The sequence below is a fragment of the Typopeltis vanoorti genome, chromosome 13 (genome assembly GCF_054136105.1).
Source record: "Typopeltis vanoorti isolate ZY-2024b chromosome 13, IOZ_Tvanoo_1.0, whole genome shotgun sequence".
In the NCBI taxonomy this organism is placed as follows: domain Eukaryota; kingdom Metazoa; phylum Arthropoda; class Arachnida; order Uropygi; family Thelyphonidae; genus Typopeltis; species Typopeltis vanoorti.
Window position 1 is genome coordinate 36,397,993 of NC_143561.1, and position 12,035 is coordinate 36,410,027.

Here is a 12,035-nt window from a genome sequence, read left to right on the forward strand (position 1 = left end):
TTGTGAAGTGACTTCACACACAAACTTTGCTTATGCTCGGGTAAAGGATGAAACCAAGAATATAATTTCTCATCATCATCATCATCATCATCAAATTCCTGCCATGTACCCTCAAGGGGTGTACAGGATATGACAGTACTACATGAAAAAATTACATCATTACTAACTTCCTATCTACAATTTTCCTCCAAATCAGTCTGTTACTTGTCAAGACTCCAACATTATCAGATCTTATATTTCTATCGTCTAAGGCACTTTGTACCGTATCAATCCACCTATATCTTGGTCTTCCTCTGGGTCGTTTTCCTGCCAACCTGGCAGAGAACACTTGTTTTGCTAATCTTTCCTCTCCCATTCTATTTAAGTGACCATACCATCTGAGATTAGCTCTGCTAACGCATTCCTGGATGCTGACAATGTCAAGTTCTTTCCTAATATCCTCATTTTTAATATGATATTGCCATTGATGCCATCTGTTCACGCCTCTAATCTTTCTCAGGACTCTCATATCTGCGGTCTCTAGTCTTTGGTCAAGTGTTTTACTTCTGACCCAGCTCTCAGATCCATAAATTAAAATTGGTTTGAACACAGTCTTGTATACAGCTAATTTAGTGTTCCGACTAATTTCTTTCTTATTCCATATGAATTTATTCAATTGACTTCCCACGATACCAGCTTTGCTGATTCTGTTGTCTATTTCTATATTTAGTTTACCATCTTCAGTAAAAATTGTGCCTAAGTAGCTGAAATGTTTTACTTGTTCCACAGGTTCTCCATTCACAACACAGTTGACATTTTCAGTGATTCTGCCTAATTTCATTGTCTTTGTCTTTTTATTGCTGACCTTCATACCATATCTATTACAACAGCTATTCAATTTAGTCAGAGAATCTTGCAGACTTGTAGCGGATTTATTTAGAAGTATAACATCATCCGCATAAAGCAAAGAGCTGACATTAACATCTCCAATTTTGATATCAGGTTTAATACCACATTCCTTCATAATGTGATCCATATAGATAATGAATAACAGAGGGGATAATGGACATCCTTGTCTCACACCAGATTTAACATTAAACCATCTTCCTGTACTTCCTTCAGTTCTAACTGCTGACTCACAACTCAAATAAAGACTAAGTATTGCTTGATATAATGCCCCATTGACACCATATAACTGCAGCGTATTGAATAGCTTCTCTCTTGGCACCTTGTCATATGCCTTTTCCAAATCGACAAAACTTAAATACAGATCTTTGTTATATTGCCATGCTTTCTCGACTATTTGTCGTAAAGTGAAGATCTGATCCTGAGAGCCTCTATTTGGCCTGAATGCAGCTTGTTCTTCACCAAGCTTTTCTTCCACAATTCTTCTCAACCGTTTATCAAGTATACTTGCATAGATCTTGCCAGGAACACTCAGTAGGGAAATACCTCTGTAATTCTCCCATTCAGTTTTATTTCCTTTTTATATATGGGTACTATGAGAGCTCTACTCCAATCATCGGGAATTCGTCCCTCTGTCCAGGCTTTCTGAACTATGCAGTGCAGCCACTGTAAGACTCTTATACCACCATACTTCAGCATTTCTGGTCGAATATCATCTACTCCAGCTGCCTTTCCACATTTCAAGCCTTTGATGGCTTTTTCTACTTCAAGTATGGATATGTATTCCTGACTGCATGCCTGGTCAGTGTTTTTTATCACTGTGCTGTCATCACTGCTTGTTTCATTTAGCAGTTTTTCAAAGTAATTACTCCACACTTCAAGGATATCTTTTTCTCCTGTTTTCATTTCACCTTTATCATCTCTAATTCCTTTTACAGCACTCTTTCCTCCATTCCTAAGCTTCTTCAACAACCTCCAGAATATTTTGCCACCTTCTTGATATTTATTTTCTATATTCTTGCCAAAGTCCTCCCATGACTTTTGTTTAGCTAGTTTTACACACTGTTTAGCTTTCTTACATTTGTCTCTGTATTCTGTAAGAGTAAAAGCTGACTTATTTGCCAGGAACTTTTGATATGCTTTCTTCTTTTCCTTCACTGCCTCTTTAACTTCCTGTGTCCACCAGGGAGTTCTGATTTTTTTATCCTTGCACACAACCTCACCACATGCCTCTCTGGCAGAATCAATCAATGTTTCTTTCAGAGTTTGCCACTGAATCTCCAAGGTTTGATTCTTGTTCTCAAACTCTTTCATTTTCTTTTCAATAATATTTCTGTATTTTAGTCTACAGTTCACATCTGACAGCTGCTCAACTTTTATTCGCTTTAAAACTTTCTTACATGTTATTCTTTTCAATATGAAATTCAATTTTATCCTGCTCAAGACTAAATAGTGATCACTTCCAATTTCAAATCCTCTGTACACTCTGGTGTCCTGCACCAGGGAGGAAACATCACTATCAACAATAACATAGTCAATGAGACTTTTCTTATTCCTTGCCTCTTCTCTCCATGTGAATTTGTGCACATTTTTATGTTGGAACATGGTGTTAGTAATAACCAGTCCATGTCCTGAGCAGAAATTCAACAGATATTTGCCATTATTATTAGCTTTGCATTTTTTTTCTCCAAATTTTCCCAAAATATTTTTGTATGTCTCACAATCATTTCCTACTCTGCTATTTAGATCCCCAACAAGGACCAACTTTTCCTTTTTCATTGTGTCAGTTGCTTTTTGTAAAGCCTCAAAAAATTCCTCCACGTCTACCTTAGTAGAACCTTCTATGGGACCATAGGCAGAAACAAGTCTCATTGTCCGGTTCCCCATTGTCATATTTGCCCACATTACTGTACTTGAGACTGACTGCAATTCAAGAAGATTAGCCTCGTATTTTGTGTTGAATACCATGGCTACTCCTTCTTTTCCTTGATTGTCATTGCCTGAATATAACATTTTGTATTTATTGCTCAGAAAGATCTCACCAGTTTTGGTCTTTTTTGTTTCAGTCACCCCTATTATGTCGATCTGGTACTTATCTAATTCCTCAGCTAGCTCCATATCTTTGCCATTCAGGCTTCTTACGTTGATAGTACCGATCTTTAACTCTGGTGATGTTGAGTTGGGATTTGTTTTCAGATTTGAATATAATTTCTTGGCATCTTTAATTTATAGTACAACCAAGTGAAAAACCTTTCACCATCTATCTCTGATTCAGAGCATTTTAGTAATAAGGTGTGACACCTTTTGGCTGATTGTATATGGAAATATGACTTCTACATTACTCTAATCTTGGTATCACTTCTGGATCTGAGCAGTGGCTGTATGTATATAATGTATAGCATTATACATGTGTGCAAGGATGTGTGTTGCATTATGGGATACTAAGGCAAGTGATGCAAAGTCATCAGGCCCTATGTACAAGTATCCCAGTTGTGAAGTGACCAAGGTACAAACTTTGTTCATTTACACCTGGATAAAGAATGAAACCAAGAATATTTCTTGGCATCTTTAATTTTATAGTATAATCAAGTGAAAAAACTTTCAACATGTTTCTGTTATATATATATCTTTCTCTTTTCTGCCTTGCAATTAAACTTAGTAAAAGGGTTTTATAAGATTCATTCAGAAGAAATTTTTCAAGTGTTATATGGTTAGTGAGGGCATGAGGACTGAATTGTTTCTTAGATATGCTGTATGAGTGAACAGTTGCCAGAGGCATTTGTGTGAGTGCTTTGCCAGTGAATTTGTTTAAGGAGAGATATGTATGAGATGAAAATATTCAACATATATGATGCAGAAATTACTGAGTTGCAAGAGAGAGGGAGAGAGAGAGAGAGAAATAGAGATAGAAGAGTTGAGATATTTGATTTGCTAAGATCTTTTACAAACATAATGCAAACAACCCTTCTTGTTTTAAAGAAGCCTTGGAAAACCAAGACTTTCCAAATCAGGTGCAAGACTCCCAGCGACTATCTTCTTCTTCTGCTTCCACTTAAGTGGGGTCACTGTTTGTAATGAGTCTCCTCCACACCTTCCTGTCTTGGGCTGTCACCACATCCAAGTTCTTCATCTTCAAGTCCTCTTCTACCAGCTCCCTCCATCTCTTCTTTGGCCGCCCACGCTTCCGCCTTCCTTGCACATCCATCTGCACGACCCTTCTTCCCACATATTCGTCCTCCCTCCTCATCACATGACTAAACCATCTCAACCTTGCCTCCTGTATTTTCGCTCCTAAGTTTGTAACTTTCACTGTTCCCCTGACATAGTCATTTCTCAGACAATCCTTTCTGGTCACACCGCACATCAACCTAAGCATTCTCATCTCTGCTACTTCCATCCTGCTGATATTATTTTTCCTCAGGGCCACAGTTTCTATAGCATATGTCATAGCTGGCCTCACTACTGTCCTATAAATTTTGCCTTTCAGATTGATCGGCACCCTCTTATCGCATAACACTCCAGCCATCTCCCTCCAGTTCCTCCAACCCGCTTGTATCCTGCATCCCACTTCCTTCTCAGCTCCTCCATCTTCTTCCACTGTTGAACCTAAGTATCTAAAGTCTCTCACCTTCCTGATGACATTTCCTTCCAGCTCCAGATCTGTCTCCTGGCCGCCACCCACTGCGCAACACATATACTCTGTCTTACCTCTGCTCAGTCTCATACCTCTCTCTTCCAGTACTTTTCTCCATCTTTCCAGTTTAGTTCCCGCTTCTTCTCTTGAATCTACACACAACAAGATGTCATCTGCATACAACATTGTCCAAGGCTCATCTTCTCTTCCTTCCTCTGTTACCACCTCCATCACAATATTAAACAGAAACGGACTTAATGCTGACCCTTGATGCAAGTCAACTGTTACTTGAAAACTTTCTGTCTGTCCCAAATAGGTCCGAACACTTGTCTTCATATTTCTGTACATTTCCCGCACCAACCTGACATATTTCTCCGGCACCTTCTTCTCCCTCAGACACCTCCAGACTTCTTGCCTTGGAACTCTATCGTATGCTTTCTCCAGATCAATAAATACCAGATGTAGCTCCCTTTATTTCTCTTGATATTTTTCCATCATCTGCCGTAACCAAAGATAGAATCTGTTGTTGATCTACCAGGCATGAAGCCAAATTGTTCCTTTGCAATCTCCACCTCCTTCCTCAATCTACCATCAAGAACCCTTTCTATGATCTTCATTGTGTGGGACATCAACTTTATTCCTCTGTAATTTTTACAGTCTTGTGCATCCCCTTTACCCTTGTAGATGGGAACAAGAGTACTCTCCCTCCATTCCTCGGGTATATTTTCCTGTTGGCAAACTTTCATGAACAGGTCCCACAGCAGGTCAATTCCCTCTTCCCCCAGTGCCTTCCATGCCTCCACTGGAATTCTGTCGGGGCCCATCGCTTTTCCATTCCTCATCCTCTTCATGGCCTCCGTCACTTCCATTCTACTGATGTTCTGCACCATCCCCTCAGAAGGCTGCCCATCTCCTCTGTGAGTCCTTGCATTTTCCTCATTCAGAAGTCCCTCAAAGTATATTTTCCATCTGTTTCTTATGTCCACATCCCTCCATAATACTCTTCCTTCAGCATCTTTGATCTGCCTCACATGTAAGATGTCCTTTGCTGCTTTATTTCTACATTTCGCTAGTTGGTAAATTTTTCTCTGTCCTTCCTTTATTTCTAATTGATCATACAGATCTTGATATGCCATGGCCTTCCCCTGTGCCACAACTCTCTTGGCTTCTTGCTTTCTCTCTTTGTACACCTCTCTGTCCTCTTCCACTCTTGACTCATCCCACTTCTGCTTTGCCTTCCTCTTAGCTGTCACTGCCACTTGCACATCATTATTCCACCACCAACCCTCCTTCTGCTCTCTAAACTTTCCAGATGTCTCACCAAGCACCTCGATTGCACAACTCAGGATTACTTTTGAATTATGTTTCCACCAATCCTGTACACTTTCCAGTCCATCTGAAATCCTCTCTAACACCCTCTCCCTAAAACGATTCCTCACACTCTCCTCTTTTAAGCGAAACCACTTAATTGTCTTCATCCCACGGCATCCAGAAGTTCTTATCTTCGATCTTATTTTAAAGTCTGCGCACAGCAGTCGGTGTTGTTGTGCTACTTGATCTGTTGGAATTACTTTACAATTTGTCACAACCTTAAGATGTTTTCTTCTAGTCAAAATGTAGTCAATTTGTGAGCTGTTGTTACCACTCCTAAATGTTATTAAATGTTCTTCCCTCTTGTAGAAAAACAAGTTCACAATTGCCAGATCAAACGCTACTGCAAAGTCCACAACCCTCTCTCCTTCCTGGTTCATCATTCCCACTCCGTGTGAATGATGAAAGACTCCCAGCGACTATCTTTTGAGATAATGAAAACATTCTTTTTTATAGATAAATCCAGGTAACGCTATCATCAAAGATGGTCCTACAGTGGTGTGTGTGTGCGGGGGGGGGGGGGGGGGGGGGGGGCTTAACCTGAAATCATGACCTTACACAGTGATGCTTGAACTGTACTGTTCACCAATCTGACCATGAAACTTCCACATTTGGTTAGCCAATAGTGTCGAAATGAGTCTACAGAAGATTAAATAAATAACTTTCCTAGGCTATAAGCTGAATGTGACATGATAGTCCAATCAGACTATCTGATTGGACTATCCCCCCCCCCCACACACACGCACGTTTTTTTTTTTGTTTTTTTTTTCTAATTTTATGTAAGAACTGGCATTATTTTTCATCCAGTTTTTGTATATGAATATCCTATTCAACAGAATTTTTTTTTTAACCAGTATATATATTATGATTAAAAGTGTTCCTTTCTATTTCTTAATTTAGGCTGCAGATGGCTTCCTTTTTGTAATAGCTTGTGATACTGGAAGAATTATTTATGTGTCAGATTCTGTTTCCCCTGTACTTAACCAAGCTCAGGTATTGTTTTTGTTCTTTGCTTTATTTTTAGGTATCAATCAATAAAAATATTTAAAATACTGCATACATTAACAAATTTTTACAACTTATGCACAACTTTTCTTCTCAATAAATTATGCTTCTTAGCTAGACTGTGCATATAAAAATGTAATTTTTTTCTACTCCACCCCCATGTTAATTTCTATACTGACTTAGAAAACCAGATCTGCAACTGCAACCACCCACTCACTATTTGACTGTGCACACTGGTGATGAGCTGTTTGCAATTGTTCTCATGGCCCAAACATATCAGGCACATTTGAACATTTCCCAAAAGACATTTTGCCATAGAAAAAGAATGAAACAGTAATTTTCTAGATCCTAAACATCTCAATTATCTATCTTCCTAATGATTCACACACACACTTGTGTTGCTCTGTGGGAATGACATTTGCTTCTATAGCACAAGAAGATATATACAAGTTATATGAAGATATATTATCTTCTATATACAAGTTGCCCAGTCCTAAAATTACTTCATGTACAAACTTTGTTTGCTTGCACTTGGATAAAGGATTAAACCAAAATGTAATTTCTTGGCATCTTTAATTTATAGTAACTAAGTGGAAAAACTTCCAACAGCTATTTGTTTCAGTATTTCTCAGTCATGTGTGGGCAATGAAGAGTGAATTCAAATTTACCAAATTGCCTGATAATGTACTTTCATTATGGAAATGTTCAGGGCTCAACAGATACACTCGCCTATAACATGCAGATTTTACTAGATTTATTAGGACATCATTAAAAATGGATGTCATGGGCAAGTCAATTTTTTTCATAGTGAGTAGGGTTTTTGCATAATTTGTTGAGCTCATGTCTTTATCACAGCCTTTGTGAGTTTGGCACAGTTTCTGCACTGAAATAAAGGAGAGAGACATTGAACTATGAGAGCATCAGGAAACTGAGGGAAACATACTGTGTCTTCTGGCAGTGGTTCCATGCACTATTACATGGAGCACTGCAGTGGAAGAGGATGTCTGGAAATCAACTTTACCAATACCATTTCCAGAAGGTTCAAGTACTTTTACTAAATGATCATCAAGTATTGACTGATTTCTACTCCCTAATGATATTACTGTGACTGAGATGAAATATTGGAAGCATTAAACATTGGTTTAGGTCTTCTTTTTCTGTGCTGCTTTCATGGCACTAAGTCTTTGATGTGAGGTTTTACCCAGTAGCACTTAAGCCTAAACATGCAACTATTGATTATTCATGGTGAAATCATAGCATGCGAAGCAAAACAATATGGTAAGAGGAAACTTCATCTATATAAGTAATTAAATTGGCTGGTTTGCCTTAAAAAATGGGATATAGGAGAGTTGCTAATGTGTACTAAGTTTAAATCAAGTGTCATTGAAATATAATAATAATAAATAAATCTTCATTTATGGGCATGCCAGTGTTGCTTTGTTAAGCCACAGATCACTGCTACTCGTACTAGCCTGTGAAACTGCAATTGATGCAGTTTCACAGCTCATTGCAATCTGAGGTTTTACCCCTTCTTGAACCTTATCTCTGAACTATTCTTTCAAACATTTCTGATGCCTCCACCCATAAAGAGTCGTGCAAGTTATAACAGCCTTTTTTTTTAATTCAAAAGTTCAGCCTCTTCATGTTGTAAACAACCTACCATCAAAAAAAAAAAGCTAAATGAAGTAGCTGTCAGCATCCTTCATCTTGGCCACAATTTTTGTTGTAGCACATACAGAAGTATCAACATTAGACCTAATGTTTCATGTTAGCATGGTGCCCACAACTTGGCTCTAGATATTGCTAACAGCATTAGTCTTGATGTCACAACTATTATATCGAGGTTTGTCCCCTAAATGTAACTTTCATCTACACCAGTGTTTCTCAAACTTCAGATATCTGCTTATCCCTTCTTAAATTTTCATTATTACCAAGTATCCCCTTATCAAAAAATAATAAATAAATAAATAAAGTATATTTCATTGTAAATGTCTATTTTATTTGAATTTATATGTTCATGTAAACAAAAAATATGATTTATTTTTAATAGAACAAAATTTGGAATAGGTCTTCCTCTTCATTTCCCATCTATGAAAATCCACATTTCAAGTAATTCATATCATATTTACGAAGATTTTTCTTCTTCTTCCTAGTTGGTTCTCTAGAGATGTCAGATGACACACCCTTATCAATTTCATTTGATCCTTATACAATATCAATGATTTCTTGTTGCTTACAGCTACTTCTATTTGCTATATTGCTCTCTTTTTTACATTTTATAAATCCATACATAATATATAATTTATTGAGAAATATATGCATTTAAAATAATTATTTTTTTCTTAATAATGATTCCATGCATTAATGATGCATAGCCGAAAATTGTCACGTTCCACCTGAAGATCTTTTGCATACCCCCCAGGAGGAGGGGGGTATGTTACCACACTTTGAGAAACACTGATCTAGACTCCTGATCTCATGAGTCTACAAAGAGATAATATAATCAACATGAGCAGACATAGGTAGTGCTGCTGTAATCCTCAATGTTAGTAAATATAATTGCAAAATGGATTTATGTTCGAAGTCTTCTATTCCATTAGATTAGACTATGATTCCACTAAATATGAAATAAGGCATTAAAAAAATTACTCAAAAAAGTAACTTCTTTCCTGTAATTACTAAACAACTTAAACCCATTAGGTCCCATCCCCCAGATATACAGTTTACAAAAAATCCACAACCTAATATACTTCTTAGGCCATTATGCTATTGATTCCCCATCTTATAGCTTATCCAATCAGTTTGCTAAATTTCTTACACTCACTTACTAATGATATCTCTTTTGTCATTAAAATTTCTATGCATTTTAAAGCCTCTATCGAAAATTTAATTGTCAATTTAATTTAATTTAATTTAAATTTAATTGACAATTTTGATATAATGGTCAGCTTTGACATTAATCTAATCTTCTAAGTGACTGTTCTACTTACCAAATCATAGATAAAGTCTCCACTATGTCTCAAAAGAAAGAGTTCATAAATTATTGAAAAAAATTGACATCTCGGCATAAAGAAATCATTAGCAAAATAAAACCTGTTCATATTAAAATACTCTGTATTTATACAGTACCTAAACTCCACAAATCTGATATTCCTCATGCCCTATAGTTGATGGCATAGACAGTCCTACTTATAAACTTGCTGGACAATTAGCAAGTTGCTTGTCCTGTTACTCATAACTCCTCTACTTTTATAAAAAAAAATTCTGTTAATTTTAAATCACTAGTTAAAAATCACACCCTTATAATTTAGACATAGAGGTTAGTTTCGATATCACTTCTTTATTTACTAATGTACCACTAACAGACCCCCCCTTTAATTTAATAAAATCTAACTTCTCCTGTGATATCTTTGAATTATTCAAATGTATATGTATGCATGGTCGTACTTATGTGCAAGAGGATCTTGCACATAAGTACGATCCCCTCCAGCTATTTATGTAGCTGGAGGGGATCCCAAAAAATTTGGGACAATTTAAGGACTCCAAACAATGTGGGAGGGTCCCTGGAGCACTCTAGCAGCTCAGGTTCTGCCCACCTAGAGAAACATGTAAGTACAGCCCTGTATGTATACAGGTTACTTTACTTGGCAAAGAAAAATTGACAAACAGATTAATGGTGAGAATGTGTGTAAACTCATTGATGGTATGCAAATGTGATAATGATACAAATACCATTGAGCGTGGTTATGCATCTGGCAACGGGGAAGAAATGTACTATCCTTTGAGTTTGACCTTTTGAGTGTATCTGGGAAGGAAAAAGAAAATTGTCCAATAGGACCAAGTAGACTGAAGATCTCACTATAAGAAAAAACCAGGTGGTAATTTGTTATGTCTATGCACAAATGCCAGAAGCATTGGTTTGGAACAAAGAGGTTGAGTTCGTTGCTTTATTGAATATGTTATGGCCTAAGATTGTTGACATTAGTGAAACCTGGCAATCAGAATCACATATTGTACCTGGGATTAAGTGTGAAGGATATGGTAATTTTAGGAATAATAGAAGAGATTAGAGAGGAGTGGGGGGGAGCACTACTGATGATATTAGATGACTTGAATCCAGTTAGGGTAGAAACGCATGAAAGCAATAATGGTAATAATGTCCCATGTAGCAGTGAGTTTGAGACTAACAGGATGAAATATAGTGTGGGATGTTGCGATAGACCTGTGACAATGAATCTTCTTCTGCAGCTAGTCCCACTTAAGTATGGTCACTGTTTGTGGTGAGTCTCCTCCACATCCTCCAGTCTTGGGCTGTAACCACATCCAAGTTCTTCATCCTCAAGTCCTCCTCAACCAGCTCCCTCCATCTCTTCTTTGGCCGTCTGCACTTCCTCCTCACCTGCACATCCATCTGCTTGACCTTTTTTCCCCACATATTCGTCCTCCCAGACCACACCATCTCAACCTTGCCTCCTGTATCTTCACTGCTAAGTTCGTAACGTTCACCATTTCCCCTCACATAGTCATTTCTCAGACAATCCTTTCTGGTCACACCACACATCCACCAAAGCATTCTCATCTATGCTACCTCCATCCTGCTGATATCATTTTTCCTCAGGCCACAGTTTCCATACGTCATAGCTGGTCTCACTACTGTCCTATAGATTGCCTTTTAGATTGATCGGTACCCTCTTATCGCATAGCACACTCCAGCCATCTCTCTCCTCCTCCATCCTGCTTGTATCTTGCATCCCTAATTTCCAGTTTCACGGGAACAGATATAATATAATACTGTTGAATTTTGCTAAAGCATTTGGTAGGATACCACACAAAAGGCTGTTGCATGAACTGGAGAATATGGGTTTGGAATAATTTGGATAAGTGGGTAGTTGACAGACCGTGTCAAGACCAAATTACACATGATAAAATTGCCCTGTAAAAATTACACAAACAAAAATTACACATAGATAAAAATACACTAAGAAAAAAATTAAAAGGAAAAAAATACACAAGTAAGAAATTATACATAAAATAAAATTTACCAAAAATTGTACAAAATTTATAACCAGCAAGGGATAAATCACTAGTGCAGATTTGGGCAAGGGGATTAAGGAGATGGTTTAGTTGGAAACTCAAAATT

The 12,035-nt window shown here is 37.4% G+C and overlaps 1 protein-coding gene across 5 annotated transcripts in view; it reads left to right on the forward strand.

Moving 5' to 3' along the window:
- tgo (Aryl hydrocarbon receptor nuclear translocator homolog tgo) overlaps positions 1-12,035 on the forward strand; it is a 439,650-nt gene that overhangs the window by 326,656 nt on the left and 100,959 nt on the right. For all 5 annotated transcript variants that reach the window (XM_090402556.1, XM_090402553.1, XM_090402554.1 and 2 more), the window contains one exon: positions 6,791-6,883. In XM_090402556.1, the coding sequence (XP_090258682.1) occupies positions 6,791-6,883 (93 nt within the window). The remainder of the gene's footprint in view (positions 1-6,790; positions 6,884-12,035) is intronic.